The sequence below is a fragment of the Pseudopodoces humilis genome, chromosome 4, assembly GCF_049639895.1.
Source record: "Pseudopodoces humilis isolate 2021_Gansu_Grassland_sample_001 chromosome 4, ASM4963989v1, whole genome shotgun sequence".
NCBI lineage: Eukaryota > Metazoa > Chordata > Aves > Passeriformes > Paridae > Pseudopodoces > Pseudopodoces humilis.
Genome location: NC_142203.1, coordinates 54,986,655 through 55,008,272, shown reverse-complemented (window position 1 = coordinate 55,008,272; position 21,618 = coordinate 54,986,655). Strand labels below are relative to the sequence as shown.

General features: G+C 38.9%; 2 protein-coding genes across 2 annotated transcripts in view; both read right to left on the bottom strand.

Moving 5' to 3' along the window:
- Positions 1-7,307, bottom strand: part of CMYA5 (cardiomyopathy associated 5) — a 46,046-nt gene extending 38,739 nt beyond the window's left edge. The window contains exon 1 of the mRNA XM_014258859.2: positions 7,079-7,307. Within this exon, the coding sequence (XP_014114334.2) occupies positions 7,079-7,227 (149 nt within the window). The 5' untranslated portion in view covers positions 7,228-7,307. The remainder of the gene's footprint in view (positions 1-7,078) is intronic.
- A 3,678-nt stretch (positions 7,308-10,985) lies between these two features.
- The window catches only part of TENT2 (terminal nucleotidyltransferase 2), a 46,246-nt gene continuing 35,613 nt past the window's right edge, over positions 10,986-21,618 (bottom strand). The window contains exons 13-15 of the mRNA XM_014258872.2: positions 19,288-19,379; positions 13,968-14,047; positions 10,986-12,095 (exon numbers count right to left, since the gene is read on the bottom strand). Coding sequence (XP_014114347.1) covers positions 12,021-12,095; positions 13,968-14,047; positions 19,288-19,379 — 247 coding nt within the window. The 3' untranslated portion in view covers positions 10,986-12,020. The remainder of the gene's footprint in view (positions 12,096-13,967; positions 14,048-19,287; positions 19,380-21,618) is intronic.

The window sequence follows — 21,618 nt, the reverse complement described above, 5'->3', positions numbered from 1 at the left end:
TTCTGAGAAGCTTTATAAAACTTCAAATTCTTCAAATGAAGCATGTAAAGGTTAGCAAAAACAATTAAAAGACACAGTGTGTGGAGGGTTTAGTATTTTTAGGGTTGCATTATTTACTAAAAAAAAAAAGTACAGAAAAGGTAAGCTCAACTCCAATATTTCATGAGTAGACAGTAGTTCATTTATGGAAATCACATTTGTAGCTGATGGAAAGAAAGGCAGAGTATCTGCTGGGCAATATGTAGCCTTCAGTAGAGCAGAAGCAGTGAAGTCTGTTACTCCCATGGAAGAATGTACATCTATGGCCACACAACATCCTGCTTCCACTGAACAGAGAGAAGGGTCTTTTTCACTGATTAGGATAAAGCGCTTCAGCTAAAGTGAAGAAACCTACCTACTGATCAGAGATCAGAACAGCAGAACCCATCTGACCAACTGACAGAGGCTGTGGCTCTGCACCACACAGGTGCCAGAGATACCTGCAGGCTGCAGAGGCACGGGGACACCCCTGAGAAGCAGGTGGCACCATGCCAGAGGGTGCTGAGCACCAGTCAGAAGGCAGAGGTCTTTGAAGCAGAAGAAATCCTGTGGAAAGTCATAACTGCTTCATTAAACAAACTCTCTGGACTGTAAGTTTTTTGTAAAGGACATCCAATGAAAATGCTCAGTACGTAATGGAAATAGAAATGTAATTCTGCTACTGGTGGTGCTACCCTTACTTTTCCAAGAATTTACCTTCCAGAGCCCAGAACAAGATGGGCTGCACTGGGCTGCTCCATGCTCAGGTCTGTGCAGACCGAGGCACAGATCATCTTGGTGTTGTCCTCGGTGCTAGCTGAAGGCCAAAGTCACCCTGCGGGACAGCAGCCTGACCAGCCCATGGTGGGACAACACAGTATCAAACTCCAACGATGGGGCTTAAACCCAGTTGTGGTGACGGGGCTGGCCTGGAGATGGTGACTGGCAGGACAACTTGAAGGCCCACAATTCAAAGCATGTCTGAGAGTGCAATACTAAATAATTGCATGTTAGTCAATCCCCTCCTGCCCTCCAAACCCAGCCCTCAAACAGATTTAAGCTCCAGCATGTACAGCTGATTATCTGCCTTGGTATAGTACTCTCTAGAAAGGCTAGCTCCATAGTTGAAAACTTACAGGTTGGAGAAAGAGGTACAGCAGAACATATCTATATCAATTTTCCTCTTAGTTTTTCCTTTGCCAGTTTTGTGGCTTGGCATTGACTTGGACAGAGCAAAATAAAATAAAATTTTAAAAAAAGAAAAATAAATAGCAATAGTACTAAGGAAGTTTTCCGTTATTTGAGTCCACAATAACAGATGAATATTTTTTTTTCATTTTTCAGCTTCTAAATAATTCTTATATTTTTTAACCTATTTTTCTGCAATACTCGGTGCTATTAAATAAATCTTCATAGAGAACAGAACAGCACTCCCACTTGAGCTGATATTAATGAATAAGAACAGGTTGCCCTGGCCCTGCCTATGCAAAAAGCTTGAATTATATGCATCATTATCTCATTTTCATGGTCACAAACTGGCCACAGTTCATATTCCTCTTCTGTGTGAGGAGATAGTGCTTTATACTTTTAAGACCAGAATGAGAGACATGGAATTCAAACATTTACTTCCGATGCACTTCCAAATGCTGCCCTTTATGTGAGCTGTTTACAAGCTGCACAGTAGTAGCTGAAAACCCCCCTTTAGTCAGAGGAATTGTCTGCCACTGCAAAAAGATGTTTGCAATGTTTCAGCTCATAAATGTAGATATGAAGTCATTGACATCCAGGGTAAAAGCCAGGGCTGTCTTTTTTCCATGTTATACATTTCACACTCATTCCTGTTGGTACTTGGAATAACACGGTATCAGCATGTTATTTCACTGCTAGGACATTGACTTAAACCTTTTCGTAGTCTTGACAATCAGTTTTGTGCCTCCTGCCATAATAGCTCAAACCCAGATTTTTCTTCCTGCCTCCTGCTGCTTCTCATGGCCCTCTGCTATGACTTTTGTGCTGTGTCTACAGGGATTTCAGGTTTCTAGTCCAGCCTGGCAGATGTTCCTTTATGTATCATATGACAAAAGAGTTTTCACCTCCCCAGCTGCTGGAGCAGTTGCATTCACACAGTGAACACAGGTCACACAGGTGCATTCACACAGGTGGATAGAGTGGGGTCTATCCACCTGTGCACATCACTACTATGAGAGATACATGTAGCCAGTCTATCAGCTTTCTAAAATTCTCCTCAGCCTCTCCTTATCCTCTTCATATTAGATCTTGCCACTGCTGGTATCATAAAATGTTAGCTGTTTGCTGCATAATTCCTCACAAGCTGAAAACAACACAGATAAAATGACTAAGATGTCAGCCTATGTCTGGTGTTTTGCACTGACAAGATCTCATTTTCTGAAAGCTCCTACTTCAGGCACAATGCAGGAGTGGTGGAAATTGGTACTGGCCAGCTTGTCTTCCCAATTGAAGGAAACACTGTTCTGTGTTTGTGTTTTTATTCTATTCATATTTGTAGTTTCTGCCTTAACCATGGTGCCCTTTTCCCCCTACAGTAATCAGTATGCACAGCAAGGTCTCTGCCTATTGTTCTGCATTTCCCAAGGCTACAGCCCATCCATCTTCTTCAGGCTATGAGAACTGAGAGCTAAAGACACCATTTCAAGCCCAGTCTTCCACCTGATACTGTTGATTTTCAGTTAATGATGTCTCTTCTGCCAACGGAGTGGCTCATGCATCTGTCGAAATTCAAAGGAACTATTATCTAAAAACAGTGAGACAGCTGTTTGTGCTGTTACAAAGCTGGGTTTTATGATGAGTAGCTGGAAGCCAGGACCTGGGCTTGTATCACACATTTTGTTGCATCTCTTATGAAGGGATGCAACCTGCCAGAGTGCTAGTCTGTTTTCCAAGCACCAGGTCATGGCATGCCCTGGTAGCACTGCCATTTGCACAATCAAATGCTGCTTGAGAAACCACAGCACCTCCATGCCCAGAGGTCTGCCATGCTCCTGCATTCTGGATTCTCCACCGTGTTGCTGGATTCTCCACCATGTTGTAGAGAGAGCACGGTACCAAACACTTCAGTCTGGGTGGGACACTTCTTTACGCAGTTACATAATCAGCCTGTTGTGACCCAATGGAGAACTTCTTGAAGTCTGAGAGCCCTACTGCAACATAGGACTTTATCAGCTAGTTTTACCTGAAAAGATGAAGAGAAACGAAACATGGAGTGCCTAGCTGCAGAATCAAGTGGGGGCTGGTTGCACCTTGCCCTCTGCAATGCCCCCACCTCAGCATTCTGCTTCATTCAGCTGCTCTGTTACCTTTTGCTCAAGCCTCTGCCCTGACATGCTTGAGATGGCCCGAACAGCTCTGCTTCCTACCTCTCTCACCTTCCCTGCTCATGCTCTTGCTGCAGGTGGGCAGAAAAACAGCCCTGCCAGACTCTTTCACCCTGCCCCAAGTCGGGCATTGCCTCACCCAGAGGCGTCTAAAATCACACACACTTTCCCTATGTCTTTCTCTGCTTTGAGTAGGGTATGGTAACTTCTCTTTGCAGAAGACAAATCCACAGTGTACACCATCATCCATTTCCTTCTCACCATCCAGTTCCTATCATTCCAGCCTTTTGCTCTCCTAGACCCTAAAGCATCCCCCACATGGCAGGAAGATGTCTTCTCCACTGTGCTTCCCTTTATACCCGTTTTCATCAATCATTATAAACGAGACTTGTCTCTAAAGCTTACACACCTCTGATCTTGTGGAAGGACTGCTTCATTATAAAAACAAACAAAAAATACTCAACCACTTCCAGAACTCAAGGACATCTACTGGTTATAGGTAAACACTAAATGAGCAGATAAAATAAACCCTTACCTATTCCAGTAAAACAAGCTGTCTAGAAACACTTAAATTGGCTGCAGAGCCATTTTTATGTAAACCCTGCACACCAACACATCCAGAGACCTTCCCACTGTAGAAGGAAATCAGCTGAGAACGGTCTGAAAGATAGAACTGTCAGGACAGCTCACCCATCAGACATTTATCAGAGACAGAGATACTCCAGTGGGTACATAAACCAGTTAAAGTGGTAAACAATTTTAAAGTAAACAATTTTACTTTAGTTAGACTTAAGTATCACCATTACCAATACAAAAATTAAAACCTGTTAACTTCATATTCATGTTTGCCTGAAAGAACACAGTATTCAAAGTATTTTCCCTGTTTAGGTGAGTAATTGGATACATGGAGCTTGAAACAGAAGTCATCTACCATGATCATCTATCCTAGACAGTAAAATGCCCAAAGGCAAGAAAAAATTGTATGGGTGCTATACAGATCAGTGGGGTTTTCCTGCTGACATGGTTATGAAACCCTTATCTCACCTTGTCAATAGGCTCTGGTGCTGCATGTTAGTCTCATTACTCACATAAAAGACTGTGCTAGGAAACCAAATTATTTAAACATTAAACATTTAGACAATAATCGTAATAAAAAAACCCAAAGTCTTCCGCCTTTCACTGCATGCCTTGCAATTTTTGGACAAGTCATAATTTCTGCTGCAGCTTTTGGGATTTTATTTGCTGCAGCTGCTGCGCAGTGTGGAAGCAGAGTGGTTTGGCCAGAGCTCAGGGTGTCTCAGAGGAACACCAGGGCTCTTCTGCTTGTTTCAGAGGTGCTTCCTGACCTTGGGGCAGTCATCTTGCTGCATGACTCTCATATCAAATAGATATGAGGCTATTTAACAAGCTTGAAAGGCAGAAATAGGAGTCAGTGGTGATTTTCCTGCTGACTTGCACAACCAGGTGCTGTTCAACTGCATTCAAAGGAGGAAAGCAGAAGCAACAGAGAACTTGGGGTTAAAAATAAATTGATGGCAGCAGGTTCCAGGACAAGCTGCCTTTAGCCAAGTTTGCATATTAGTTCCATCTCCTCTAAGCTATGTTTTCAAAGCACATGCGCTCAAAAAAATCTGTTCTGCAGTGAGGGCTTGAAAACCTGTTTGTCAACAAATAATTAGCTCGCAGCTTGAGTAAGTATGTCCCAGGGACCCAAACCTGTCTGTTCTTGCCAGGAGCTCTGCCCAGGCACTGACCACAGGAGGAAGCCTGAAGCTTAGCAACCCTGCTGACATTTGACTTTTCTAAGCTATTGCTGAGTGCTTAGTGCAGTCACCATCATTTGCGTGGAACCCAAACTTTTACATCTCCTTTAACCTAATTAAACTAACCAGTTTAAATATGTTCAGTTACCAGTTACCACTTAGCATAGCATAGCAAGTTAAAAACTTCTCTGGTAGACTCTGACCTGATTATTAGTAACACAGTTAAGGACAGAGAAAAACTGTGCTGTGTTTAATATACCTGAGTGCTAAAGGGAATGTTTGCTGTGATTTAAATATGCTGAGATGCAATGCCCAAGTTTGCATTGCAGAGGTTGCTAGCCAGAAGCAAGACCCAGCTGTTAGGAGCTGCTAAGAGGCACCTATGGAGAAGTCCTCTCAGTACAAGTAGTACAAGTAGTAAGTAACTGTGAAGCTACAGATTTCACTCCCATTTTAGCAATTCCTACTTGTGTTTTATAATTTCAGTTTTACTATTAGCCATTTAATTACAGATTCTATTAAAAATTATCTCTCTAAATTGTGTTTTAGCTGTCTGCAGTGAGCAGCTCCACTCCATGGACTTCAGCTGGTTTTCTTGCAGGGATACAGCCATATGCAAGCAGTGTTTTATTGGCATGCAATCCCTCTCTCTGCCCATATAGGACAGAAAAGCCAGCACCTCTCTTGGGAATAAAGCCGCATTACACACCACGGTGTCCCCCCACTGTGGAAAACTAGCTCTTTATTTCCTATGGAGGATGGTTTTCCTACAGTAATGTAGGAAGGTATCCTAGGATACATTTCCCCATTTGGCTTTTGTTCTTGCAGCACTTTGGGTAGGTTAGGCTGCAGATAGCCTCCCACTGCCATCTTTTTTCTCCAGTGACCATCAGCAATGTCAGAAAGCACTTTGAACTGTGATACACACAGAGTGATGGTAAACATAGATGCCTTCATAGAATGGAGGTATTAAGAACTGTATGGCTCATTTCTTAAAAAATGGGTTTCTGGAAAAATCTTAAGCTAACAACATTAACATCTTAGGTTCTATTTACAATATCCACTTAAAATTGATGGGGTCTACTCAAGACAAGGAAGAAATCTTGAGACTTGGTATGTGCCAGGGGACTGTCAGGCCTTGTGGTCTCTTTATGAAACCAATGGTGCTGGCACAGCCAGAGTCTGTCTGCACGGACCAGGTTGCAGACAACTCCACATCCTGTGCAGGACCATTGGGCAGGGCACTGGGCCACAGCTTTGCTTGTTACATTCCTAGTGGTAGGACAGCAACAGTAGGACAATAAACTGTTTATGTGGAAGAGTTATTAAGAAAAAAAATACTAAAAAAAAGAGAAAAAAAAACTCAAAAAAGAGAAAAAAAAAAAAGATCAAAGGGATAGACTATTTCTCATTCCACCACGAAAATCAGCCATAATCATGACCAGCAACAGCAGGCATGTACAACGAGTTTTTCCTTTTTAAGGAAAGAAGAAACTGAAGAGGGAGGGGCAAGTGGGAAGGAATAAAGGGCTGTAAAAAGGAACCAATTTTAATGCACCATTATAATATTTGAGCATTTTCTCCCTGACAAGCAAATCTGCAGAGCATTTAAGATCCATATGTGACAAAGAGTCAGCCAGAGAGGGAGGAGTGGAAGAAGATGCCACTTGAGCTGGCATATCAGAGGATCTTTAAATAGAAAAGCTTTCAGGGAACTCAGGGTAGGCGCTTACCACACAAAACTTAATTACAGCCACACTCATTTGAAAAAAATATTACAGCCCTCTACTCCCCCTTCCTTTTTTTTTTCTGCAGCAACTGGGTAAGGGAAGGGGGGAAAGCCACTATAACAGCATTGGACTCCAATCCTGGCATCTCCTGGGGGATGCCTTGGGGTGGAGTTGCCAGCTCCCTCTGGGGCTCTGAGTCCCTGGGGAGACATACCTCTTAGTCAGCTCCTCTGCTTCCTCTGGGTCCATGGCCTCCTCTTCCTCCTCTTCCTCCTCCTCCTCCTCTTCTTCCTCTTCTTCATCTCCTATGAAGGATGAGGTCTCGGATGCCCTGTCGCACTCGGCACCATGGGAGCCCTCCATTCCCTTCCCTGCTCAGGCCCTTGCCGGTGATGTTTACCCCCAACCCTGTCCTCCCCAGGGCTGCCTGAAGCAACTGTCATCCCCAGTAGCACTCACTTTTCCTGACTCAGGGCAGTCTTTAAATAGAAGGCAGCAAAGTTACAGCACAGAGTCACTGCTGTTCCTACCCTGGCTCCTAGCACCAACCCGATGCCAGGACACGTGGCCAAGTGGCCATCTCTACAGCTGCTCTCTCCCTTTGCCTGCTGCTGCTGCCACAGAGCCACTTGTACAGCAGACAGGGCAGTCAGGCAACAGTAGGGAGGAAGGGGGCCAAGCAGACCTTCCCCCAGTTACCTCTTGCAAATTTGGGGTGGATGGTTCAGATGAAGCAGAATGAGAATTTATCTGTGGCCCCAAGAGAAGGTGCATTTCACAAGTTCTGCCCTTAAACACACCCAGAGTGCCCCTAAGCTTGAGCTGGAAAGGTCAAATACAATAACTACTGGATGAGCCTCCGACAAACACATTTAATTATTAATACTGGACTGTAAGAGATATCAGATGCACTGTGGTATTTAACTATGCAAAAGGAATGCAGTTAAACCCTTGATTTATCAATGTGTTAAATCACAGAACATTTAAAACTTCTATTTGAGTGGACTTGAACCAATTACAGTTTAAAGCAAATACCAGCTATACTATGATGCAGAGTTTAGGTTAAGCCACATTTACCCTTTATTATTCTGCATTTTACACAAAATGCAGTGCTTTTCACAAACAAAATAGAAATATTTCCAACCTGTACTAGTCAAAATAATGACTTTATTTAAAAAAATATTTTTAGAAGAGGAGGAAAAGCACTAAACCCCAGATTCTAAGTAAAGAACTTCCAAGATATCTCAAGTATAAACAACTGTATGCACAGTATAGCTGTAATGCCCCCAGCTTTTTTTTTCATTGTTCTTCAAATAAATAGATGGTTATAAATCAATTAGCAAACTCTTCCTTAAGGGAGTTGTAAGTATAGAAACACGCAGGCATGTACTTCTGACTACAAGCTACCTCTGCACGCTAAATTAAAATTCTCCAGACTTTTCAAAATACTATGTACAGGTAAAACCTTTCTGTTCTCTTGACCCACACAGTGACATACACAATTTACAAGGTGACAATGTAATTTTTTTTGAAAAGTGTATTTGAAACAGATATTAAACGAAATTAAACTCTACATTTCATCATGAACATAGTGTACACAACAAAATGTAAAGAATATTCTTTCTCAATTTTCATGTGGAAGAGCATTACAAGTTTTCTAGAAATGCTTATAGATGAAACATACATACATTGTTTTGATTCATTGATACACACAAGTTTTGATTCAGTCTTCAGCACAGCAAGAGAAAGGCAAGTACCAGAAACCCTTCAACTTATTTCCATCTGTACTTCTCACAAGTGAATTTGACCTGTAAATGGACGAAAATCGCACATTCTTTCATGCTCTTCAGACAAGCATCATAGTCAGTAAAATCAAGGGAAATATTTCTATCTGAATACACCAGGATTACAGAGAACAAGGCAAAAAAAAAAGTAAACCACAAAATACAGGACAACCCATAGCACGTACAGTACAATAAATCAAGAGTGACATTTGCTGATGGACTTAAATTTAACATCAAGTATACTGTGAATTGAGTCCAGTAACCCAAGTTCAAGTAAAACACCAGTTCCAAATAAATGTATCGGACTCACAAATATATTTTATTCACAAATGCTAACTTCAGGTTTCATACAAATCATCTTATATTTTTATATGAATCATCCTTTTATCATCACCCTGCAATGTGAGTCTTAAAATTGATTTATATTTTCTTTGTGAGGGATTTTTAAAAAATAACACCTTATACTGTCCACACACCTAAAAGTACTGAGAGTTCACTTACATATTCACATTTCAGGACAAGTGAGAGCAAGAGCTAGAAGAGAAACTTTAAGTTTCACAGTGTATAGCCTATGCTAGTTCTGCATTACTGTCACCAAATGTGAAGCTCTTGTCAACGTTTGGTCCTACTGTGCACCTCTGAACCTGTTAATTTAGTCCTGAAGGACTGAAGAGAATTCTTAAAATCCTAGAGAACACACTAGTGGTGTCTGACACATGAGGTAAGAAAAGACAAGAAAACCCAATGCCAAAAAGAGCAGTCAAGAATAATAATTTAAAAAAAAAAAAAAAAAAAGGGCTGAATTAAAGCAGTTGTATTTCAAGGCAATAACAAATCCCAGAGAAGACAACATCTTGCACATGCACTGAAACCTTAGTCAGTTGTGAAAATTACTTTTTACCAAAGAGCTCTCAGAAAAAAAATATTCCTGCTGGGACGTATTCCAAGGGATAAGTAGGTAAAAGTTTTTATTTTGAAGCTGAGGAAAAGTGAAAACTTAACTTTACTACTAAATTTATGATAGCCATTAGCCATTTTTCACTCTGGATACCTGCCCAGAGAAGATGAAAACCCAGGTCATTAAACCTCTAACAACTTCAGACTATACAGAACTGAATCCAAAGTTAAAATCCGGCTCCTACCCACTCTCCCCAAGACGTTTATTTTTGTGTTATTATATCTGAAGTTTTCTGACAAAGTTGCAGCCCGCTATTTAACAAATATTCTATCAACAGGCTTGTTCCAAAAAATTTGGGAAAAACTTTCATCTAGAACTTCTGGTTATTTCATGGCATATCAGAAGGACATAAACTTAAGAAAAAAATACAAAAGGATTCTTTTGAAAGATACAGACTATTGTGGTTACAGACCTTAACTAGTATTAAAAATACCACTGAATTGGTAGGGCAATTTTAATAGAGTAGCTCAGAGATACCACAATTTTTTAAACTAACCTTTTAAAAAGAGTTAGGAAGAAGTTGTTTCAAACATGAAGCATTAATTTAAGGTGTAAGAAATGTTGACACAATAGGTGATGCAATACAAACTCATAAGAAAGTTTTATGCATTTTATAAAGTTTTGTTTCTCACATTCAGCTCTCTTAAAATATATTTTTACCAATTTTAAACATTTATGTCCCTTCTTATTTATCCTAAGTCAGGAAAGTTTTCAATTTTCTAGACAAAGATATAGCCAATATATATTTTAAGAAGATACAGCCAACACTCCCTTTCCCCAGAATCTACATAGAGCTTGTAGCGCATCTTTGAATCCAGGCATTACCCTGTCCTAAAATCTTGTGCTTCAATTTTACATAAAGTGAATCAAAGTGAATGTTTCACTGACACCCAAGTCTACCATCCTCCTATACAGAAAGAGCAATGAGGGTGAACATATGCAAGAAGGAAGAATATTTCAGTGGACTGCTAGAGTCATATTAAAACTGAAAGACAGTTTAAATTGCAGAAGAAAAGTCAATTGCAGAAACAAGGCAAAATTTTACATAGACTAGACTGTGATGAAGTGTGTACGAAGTAATCTCACATCAGGCATATAGTTTACAGTACTTAGAACTTCTAAATAAACTAGAACTTAAAAGTTTGCACAAGAAGATATAATGCTTGTTATTTTACAATTATAAGGCTTTTCCCACTCTTGTTAGAGAATGTAATGAACCAAACTTTTGCCTATTCACAGATGTACTGCAGAATAGCCATGACAGATCTTGATGAATTGCAACACAGGTCTTACCTCATGGAGCATTTTCTATTCTACTTAATTATAGCAAATATTTTAAATACTCAGTACAAAACAACATAAATTGGAAAAATAACCCATATCTTCCATATATAAACTTTATTACACTGGACACCATATAAAGTATTAAACTTAAAAAATGGAAGTACGAATTTGATATCAGTGGTAAATACAGTCTTTAAAATTAATTGGTCTTCAATAACAAATATATGAGACACACAAATTGTGCTATAGGAGGTCTAAGAGAAGGTTTGCAGTTTTTTGGGAAGAGCTGTAATTTTCAATATTATGTATTTAGATTCAATTTACAGTGGCTGACCAATTCACTAACATTTACACAGAACCAAACGAGAAGCCCAGCTTATTTTAGCACTGATTTGATTTTGATTGGTCTTCTTATCCAAAAGACACATCACTACTACTTCAAATATGTAAAAGGAAGCACTAAAAATTTTCCTTCCTACTCTGTTTGAATGTGAAGAGTTTATGTGCATTGAATTGAGCTTTTTCACTTCAACTTCTTCACAGTACAACTGTTGCTTGAAAATTCCAGTTTAGATTATAGTTCTTGATATTCACAATACAACCAACCATAATCTAGCTTAATTCTCATAAACAGTTGCTTTTTATTCCAAGTAAAAGTGAAATAAAACTGGAAAGTGCTAAGTTGAGCAGAAGTAAAACACAGACTCCCTCTTCATCAAGAAGTTGGTAGTGCACCGTGCCTTAAGGATGTAGTCAGATTTGCACATGGTTCAACCTTGAATATCTATCTTCCATGGTTAAATTTGTCTGAATTAATGGTTACACAGATCAGACAAGAAACAAGTCAGTATATCCCCGTACTTTCCTTAAAATAGATGTATTCCTCTTATTTGCTGTGAGTTTCTTCTAGAAGTCAACAATACAAGCATTTTCAGAAAGTATATATTTGAATGAACAGCTGTATTAACAAACACTGATAATAAAATATGCCACATCCTTATAAACATTTCCTTAACAAAAGTTTACAGAGAAAAACAGGTCGTAAAAACCATGGGGTAGGTGCCTCCTGATTTTGACATTGTTCTTTATTTCAGCAGGATCCAAAAAAAATGGAAAATGAAAGAAGCTAGTTATCTTTTCTGTTTGGCTGCTTTTAAAGGTAATATACAGTTCAGGTCTTTCTTGTCTTGTAATAACCGCCAGGCCTGAGGGAAAAAACCACAAGATTTTTTAAAAAAAGACAATATAATCTTTGCCATTAAAACTTAAATACCATTATAAGCAATAAACATCACAGTTCCACAAAATTAAGGTTGATTTTTTTCCCCTTCTTGAAAAATATGTTTCTGGGTTGAGGGGTTTTTTTGGTTCATTTGTTTTTGGGATTTTTTAAGGGAAGCAAAATCCAAAAAGTACACAAAATGCAATGAACTGATGAAGAAAGTAAAGCCTTTCAAGAACAGATTGAATTTTTTGAGACAGAGATGTTAACAATATTTAAGCATTACACTGGTACTCTAACTGCAAAATAATTGTCTCTATTCACAGATATCCAAGTCCCCAGTAAATGATGTTATGCACTGTCATTTCCGGAACTTAACCGTGTCTCTACAATAGCTTATTTCAACTTTCTCCTATGTTGTAGTGTGAGATTCAGGACATCTGTTACGCCATGAGCCTGTAAAAAACTTCAGTGTCCCTCCTGTGTTTATACAGAAGTAATTTACTCTCCAATGTATAATGAAAACCACATGAAGAACAATTCTCTAAAAGACATAACAGATTGCTTAAGCTTATATTAAAAATAGTGCAGGATATTAAAAAATTCTTGCACTTTTAGAGCTACTGTCATTTTTAAGGTATCTGGTAAAAAGGACACTTTTTCAGGGCGGAATCACTCTAGTACATTGCTTTCAGACAGCTAGGATCAAACATCTGCTTTTACATTTTTCAGAAAACCAGAGGTTTGAAACAAACTTTGTTAACTGAAAACTCTGAAAAGAGAAGTTCACTCTGATTTCACAGTACTGTGAGAACCCAAACCACTTCATAAACATAGCTCTAGCAGATTCATAAAATTAACTATTTTATGTACAAGTATGTGAACAATTCAGTATTTTGTATGCTAACATGGTTAAAAAAAAGAAAAACTAATGAACATTTCTGAACAGAATTACAAAGAAAATGTTATCCTTTTCTGACTAAGGTGTCTCTTATAGCATTTGCTCTATTACAAGTATCTGGCATTGAATTACTTTTTGCTGGAGAAGCCTTCAAGTTACTTGAAGACCTGCATAACTGGACTAAACATGAACCTCCAAGAACAGCTTAATAGGGGAGTCTTAACTGGTTAAAGCTGGAAGCCAGTTCTATGCACTAATCCCTAGTCATAACTACATAAAAAATAGTCAGAGATCTCAGAAAACTAGAATTTGAGTTGCAATTCCAATGCAATACCTATGATAGGAGACAAGCATAAGAGAGCAAAACTTCTCAGAAAAAAGATGTTTAACCAAGGTCTAAATTTTTCCTTATTTCAGTGTCCTTCTCTCCCCTGACTGGGACAGTGAAAGTTCCTGTTTGAACTACTCATGTTCTAAAATTATGAATGTGGTCTTCCTAAAGAAAAGTACCCATCTAAGTAAGCTACAAAAGATCAGAAAACCCCCATTATTTTAGTGGTGATATTTATAAAAAAAAAGGAATAGTAAGAAGTATAAAATATTATCTATTACCAGTCAAACTCATGTAGTAATAAATAATGAATGAAAACAAAATTGTAATTTTAAAGCTATTAACCATTGTTAAAGTTTTACACACACAAGAAAATCTAAGAGAAAAGATTTTTACTATTTGAGTATCCATTTCAGTGTAAACCTGAAATTTAATGGCAGACATTAATGAATACACTTAAGAAATTATCTTTCCACATTTTTTAAAAAAACCACATTTTTATTACTTATAGTACAAAGTATAAAACATCAGAAATGGGCAGGTTTAATGACTAGCATTTAAGATAGTATAACTATAATGAAAAACAAAGTGACCAGAAAAATTACACGAGATGAACTTTTTACCTGTGCAAATTCATCTCTGATCATATCAAACTTCTGTTTCTCATGTACAGCTCTAGCAGTGTTTGTCCCATCAAAGGGCTCTGAAAGATCAAAAAAAACCATGAAAACTGTTAAAAAAATCTAGAGTTTGGTTGTCTCTACTAACCAAACATATAATTGCTTCCCAAAAGTGTTTTAAATAGTCAATTCCTCTTTGGTTCTCAAGCTTCCCTTCTACATAACATTTATCAAAAAAAAAACCCCAAACCAAAACTAAACTAAACCAACCAACAAAACAAAACAAAACAAAACAAACAAACAAAAAACACCAAAAAAACCCAAAAAAACAGAAAAAAGCCGCAAATGCTGAATTCTCTAAATGCCCTGAATGGACAACATCATCAGGGAGTCTGCAGATAACACGAAGCTCAGCAGTTCAGTTGACACTATAGGACAGGATGCCATCCAGAGGCACATAGACAAACTTGTGCAGTGGGTCCATGAGGATCTCATGAAAATTCAACAAGTGCAAGATGCTACACCTAGGTCAGGGCAACCCCAGACATGAGTATAGTCTGCAAGAAGTCATGTAGAGCAGCCCTGCCCAGAGGGGTTTGGGGGTGCTGGTGGGTGAGAGGCTGGACATGACCCAGCCATGGGCACTCCCAGCCCAGAGAGTCAAACGTGTCCTGGGCTGCATCCAGAGCAGCGTGGGCAGCAGGGCCAGAGAGGGGATTCTGCCCCTCTGCTCTGCTCTGCTGAGACCTCACCTGCAGGGCTGCCTCAGCTCTGGGGTCCCTGCACAGGAAGGACATGGACCTGCTGGAGTGAGCCCAGAGGAGGCCACAAAGATGGTCAGAGGGATGGTGCACCTCTCCTAAGAGGACAGACTGAGAGAGCTGGGGTTGTTCAATCTGGAGAGTAGGCTCTGGTAGAGATCTCATAGCACCTTCCAGTATATAAAAGGGGCCTACAAGAGAGCTGAAGAGGTACTTTTCACAAGAGTGTGTAGTGATTGGACCAGGTGGAATGGCTTTAAACCAAAAAGGGCAAGCTTAAGATTAGATATTAGGAAGAAATTTTTACTGTGCAGGTGATGAGGCATTGGAAGATGTTGCTTAGAGAAGCTGTAGATGCCCCGTCCCTGGAAGTGCTCAAGGCCTGGGTGGATGTGACTCTGAGAAAACTGGTCTAGTGAAAGATGTTCCTGTCAGTGGCAGGGGAGTTGGAAAGAGATACTTAAAGTCCCTTCCAACATAAACTATTCTGTGATTCAATGAATGCTCTAATGATATGTAATTCAAAATAAACTCAGGTTATTATTATCTATTGAAGCATAACTATGATTGTGCTGAATTTATGCAGTAGTAATTACCTTCTACAGCTCAACAGTCTGTGATAACATATCAGACTATGATTTTCCATATTAAAATATTTTGAAATTTATTACACATGAGACTCTTGGAACTATTCACTTTAGGTTCATCTAATTCAACAGTTTCTTGGTGAAGTACTGAGAATATAGCAAAATATTTACTATAACTTTTTATATAAGACATACCAACTATTGTAAAATATATTTTATCACTTCATACCTATTCTGCAATATTTGTTCAGAAGTTACCTATTTGGGGGTTCTACTTCCTAACTGACTACAAATTAATGTGATGTTTCCTCCCCTCTTTTTTTTTATCCTAACTTAATTAATAGTTTGGAACTTTTTTAATTGCAAGACTAAAAAAGTACTTCTTGGTACTGATAAGGTTGCCAACATTAAAGCAATTGATACTAAAATCTTATGATGCAGGGACTATGCATTACAGGGACTATGCATTACAGTGTGCTACAAAACAAATCTTATCATCTTTTCTTCCTTAGAAGAGAACTGCTTAAGTAACATTGTATGTTTCACACTAGTAGAATGTATGCAAGTCCTCAAGAACCACAGAATAACAGAAGTATTTGTTAGATCACGTACATTTTTTGTAATTTTGGTTATAAATTACTTTTATTCAGACAGTGATGCATAGTAAAATAAAGCATTACAGAGACACCAGAAAATCTTGTGCCTTTATGGAGACTAGAATTTCAAATTTGGTACATACTCCATGGATTTAGGTTTTTATTTCTGCTAGCTTTTTAAATTCACCAAGAAATTTTTTCATGCAATAAATGTTGTATTTAGTGGTTTTCTGAAAGGATTCTTTTCAAACTACTTAGTTTTCAGTGGACAGTTACAGGCAGATTTATTTTATTTTAGAATGCATCATGCTTCTAGTTTAGAACAAAAACTGGCAACCAAATAAAACATACACAGTCCTGTAATGTCAGTCCCATTATTTGAGAGCATGATCTAGTATAATCAAGAATTCCATGTCTCTTACTGTGTGAACAAATACAGTATTTCATTTGTGTACCATAAGTGTGATGGTAACTGTTTTTTTAATGCTAGGACCTTGATGTTGAACCAGGTTATATCTGTATTTTACAGCAACAAGGGCTGAACTGTACAATCTTCTGAAACCATCAGAAAAAAGGCATTCCAGTCATGAAAGATAACTCATATCTTCCCTTTAATCTTCCCGCATATTTACTGTCAAAAGAGAAACTGGTTCTTTGAAGCACAGCAAGAATAATTTTACAATCAGCTACTCTTTACACCACTACACTTTCTAACCATCAAGACAGTAAGAGTTTATTATAAGTTATTTTGTTCACACAGAGAGATGAGACTATTAACAGAAAAAAGTAACACAGATTTAACACTGATGCTTGAGGGAAAGGCTAAAGGGAATAATTTTTCCAAACAAAACTACAAGACATCACGTAACTTCAGAACTGTTGCTGACCAAGCCCTGAGGAATTATTTTTTGAATTATTTTTAGCATGTGGTTCTGGAAGACTTGAAACTACAAATATGGATCAGGTGCACGTAGATGCCTTCTGGTTTGATTTCCCTAAATGATTATCAATGTAATTACCTCATAAAATTGCCACATTTCTAGCTTTTCCTTTTTCAATAAGACAGTATTGGATATTACTTGATACAGACAATATGTGCAACTGGACAACTGGATGACAACTGGAACTAGACTAGCCACTAGTCATTTAGAGCTTCTGACAAGGATTGTTCAAAATACTACCTAAAAGCAGGGTTCTCTGTATCTTTGTATCCCCATCATGGTAAAAGCCTATCATATTTTAAAGTGTCTGGAAAGAGCATCTCTACTGTATTTGTTTCTCTAACAGCAAAAATACATGCGAGAATCAGCCTTAAGGCCCATAACATTTAAAACAGAACACAGTTTTTCTTTAGCTAATCTAAATACAGTACTACATGCAGGATTGTGGAAACTTGCAGGCACAGACTTGTGTAATCTATCAACAAATACATTTTAGATATTTAAAAATATATGCAATAGTGCCAATTACTGAAATTTTATTCTGCAAACAGCAAAATTTGGCAAAGACTTGGAAAACAGAATATATTGGCATGTTTAGCTAACTTTTGAAGTTTTCTCAAGTACACAGAAATTTATGTATTTTATTAACCTTGTTCAGCTTAACAGCTGTTATAAACATGAAGTCTACTTTGAGTGAAAGTAGGAGATTCTATTTTTCCCTCACAAATTAGAAGTAAAAACTTGGTATGTAAGGCTAAACCCAGTAAGTCTTGAACCAAGGAAGGAATCAGATATGCTACCTATAGGTGATTTTGCCTTTTTTAATAGTTCAAACAAAATTGTTTTAAGGAAAAGTTGTGTGTAATCAAGACCATTAAATGCAAAATCTAGTGTGTCTCTTTTATATGTTGATGTTTATTCTATTTTCCAGTCTGGCAGAAAGATAACCTAATTATTCAAGCACTTTGTAATGTTATAAAATACTTGAGAACTTGAAACACACAGCCTCCTGCAGCACAGTGGATCAGCATCATGTGACAGCAGCAAACATAGCTGCCCAGCATTCCCACCTCCCACATTCAGACCAGAGCCTTGGCAATGCCTCACTACGCTATTCTGAATCATTTCAGCTGCGCAGATACTCTAATTCTCACATTTCTCAACTCTAAGACTACAGAGTCCAGTGCAACCATATTTCAGTGTGTTCTTCTTCCATAACTTTCGATTTTTCCCCAAAAGGTCAAATAAAGAATAGGAATCCCATCACATGGCTTTACATTGACATTCATATAACTATGGCCAAGATGGTGGGCTCTGGACAACAGAATAACCAAGCTCACCAGCAGGTGAAATTGACTGAAGGTGAGTCTCTGCATAAAGCAGCACAAATGCAGAGAAGTACATACATATGCCAACCCTAATTCTCATCAATCTTGAAGAATGTCTGTCCAGCCACAGGACTTCCGCCTTATATTCCTCCTCCCCCAGCAAAATCTTCTCAGTATCTAACAACTTTCCCCATACCATTTGTCTCCTGTTTAAGTTATATTCCTATTTCACTCTGAGACTTCAACCCTTGATATATTTATCCTAATAATCTCCACTGATTTGTATCCAGGGCCCATGCCACCTCTCCTTTGTGACAACTGTTTCCAGTTACACAGCAACTCTCAGTTCCTTCCTTACTTTTCATTCTCCTTATATCTCAATCCTTCTCTTGGTCTATCAGCTTATTCTTCCTTAGTGCAGGCTTCATCTCCTACGTATGCCTACCTGCTCATCTTCTCCATATACATTCCCCATGGCAGCTGAAAGGTGTCACTAGCATCTGAATCAGGTTGCCTGTATAGTGGTCCTGCTCAGTTCTGTACTGAGACAGCTGAAACCTGCAACTCCAACAGGTAGCCTGGGTTTACCCTCCAGTTCTGGATGGCATCATGTAGTCTCTGTACAAAGTCTACGTTCACTAGCCAAAAATACTACCTACAAGGGCATCAACATACACATAACCTGATCACTGCAATGCCAGAGCATTTCTAGAACAAAGACAATTCTTCAGGAATAATCCGAGTATGTGCCTAATGTGTTTTTTCAGAAGTTCAAACTTAGCAAAACTGGCAACTAGTTTTGTTGAACAGAAAAACACACACTACTGGTATAAAGGCTTATCAAAGTCTTAAGCCCTGTTCCAAAAGTAACAGGGCGATGAGTGCTCTTGAAGAAAAGGTCAGGAGTACTATTTTTAAACACTTTAGAACTTAAAGCTTCCTTCTCAAATGTTTTTGACAGGACTGTTTACAAGCTATTTACACTGGTTAAACTTCTTTCTCTACTAATGCAATGTATTTCTCAAAACACAACCAAGGTAAAATCTAATTGATAGATTTATGTATTTAATGTCTTAAAGTAAAAAATTAAAATGCAGCTACATATTTTACCTTCTACACAAATAAATTTGTTTCTCCATTCAATACCATCAGGTCTTGCAATAGCCTTGGCCTCACGAACTGAAATCATTTGATGGCTCCAGCTAAAGAAAAGGAAAACAAATTGCAGAAAATTTTAACTCTTAGTTCTAAATTCAAAGTACTAGTTTACATTAAAAAGTTGTCAGATTGCAATGTCATAAACCTGGATAACACAGTATTTTCTAATAATGAGTAATTTAGTTTAACATCATGGGTAGGAAACAAGGAAATTTTTCTACTAATCAAGTTCAAGTACAAAAAGCATCTCCAAAACAGAGCATCACAGGTATCCATGAGTAACATATATTCACAATGGAATTCTTTCAACTAATAATGTCAAACTAAATTTGCACTGTCACCTACATTTACTTCTATGTTCAAAATAAATTACAGAATCAAATCATTCAGAATTTTCTGTAGGAAGAAAATAAATGCAGGGAATAAATGCAGACATGTTACATACTGCATTCCATAAACAATACTCAATAGCATAAAGATATGTAGAAAAAATTTGCTCATAGGCCTTCCTTGTGGAAGGAACCTATTACTAGAAAGTTTCAACACTTTATATATGCTGAATTTTTAGATCTGCAAGTACAACAACTCTCTACCACTTTCTGCAGGCAGCATTACAACAGCAAAACAAGGAAATTACCACACTTAAACAGGAACAGCACACAGATTATAGGGCAGTCTTTATGACGCGCTACCATCTTCATGATGCTTGGCACAACAATATGACAAACGTAATGGAAGCCAAAAAAAAAACCACTTCCAGATTTATATTCTTATCTACCCAGCCACTTCTCAGCTACTCTTAACTAAAGAGAGCAGCTCATCCTGCATGCCATCATGTGCCAAATCCAAGACAGGGGACTGGGCCCCAGCAGGGGTTTATGAAAGGCAGATCCTGACTGACCAACCTGATCTCCTTCTGTGACAACATGGATATGGGAAGGGCTGTGGATGTAGTCTACATGGACTTTAGTAAAGCCAGTGACACCATTTCCTACAGCATTATCCTGGAGAAACTGGCAGCTGATGGCTTGGGCAGATAGACTGTTCTCTGGGTAAAAAACTGCCTGGATGTCTGGGCTGAGTGAAGTTACATCCAGATAGTGTTCAGTCACGAGTGCTGTTCCCAACAGCTCAGTACTGGGGCCAGCTCTGTTTAGTATCTTTATCAGTGATCCGAATGAGGGGATCAGGTGCACCCTCAGTCAGTTTGCAGTTGACAACAAGCTGTGTGGGTTATTGATCTGCTGGTGGGCAGGAAGGCTCTGCAGAGGGATCTGGACAGGCTGGATCATGGACTGAGGCCAGTAGTGTGAGGTTCAACAAGGCCCTGTGCTGGTTCCTGCCCTTGGGTCACAACAACCCCAGGCAGCGCCACAGGCTGGGGCAGAGTGGCTGGAAAGGGCCTGGGGGTGCTGGTGACAGCAGCTGAACATGAGCCAGGGTGTGCCCAGGTGGCCAAGAAGGCCAATGGCATCCTGGCCTGGCTCAGTAATAGTGTGGCCAGCAGGAGCAGGGCAGGGATTGTCCCCCTGTCCTGGGCACTGGTGAGGCCACACCTCAAGTGCTGTGCTCAGGTTTTGCCCCATTATTACAAGAAACACACTGATGGAAATGGGTTTTTTTATTCTTGAGAAATGAAAGCTCAAGGAGGACTTCATCCCTCTCTACAACTACAATAAGGTTGTAGCCAGGTGGGAGTCAATCTCTTTTGCCATGTGTCAAGGAAAACTGCACTAGGAGAGGTTCAGATCAGATATTAGAAAATTATTTTTCAGTGAAAGAGTAAACAGGCATTGGAGTAAGTTGCACAGGGAAGTGATGGAATCATTATCTCCGGAAAAGTCCAAGAGATGTCTGGATGTGGCACTTGGGAATATATTACAGGGGTGGTTACAGTGTGCTGCATTGGCAGATGGATTAGATGATCTTAAAGGTCTCTTCTAATCTTGATGATTGGGTAAACCAAGGAGCTACCACACCAGTGAAACAGCTGGACCACCAATACATCACCATATGTCCTAACTAAATGGGTAGAAATAGCTGGGCAATGTGTTGCCAGCTGTACCAGTCTTATACTGGTCTGTACACATGACAGATGAGCTGGGCTGGGTACATCAACCACCTGCAGTAAATCTGCAGATATCAATAGTAAATTAAAATACTGTCTATAAGTCATCAGTTAAATATGAAAGAATTCTGTTCTCCCTAGACCACAGATCTGATGTCATAACTCCATTAAGTCAATGATGACAAGACAGCTAAAAATCCGTGACTGTAATTTTT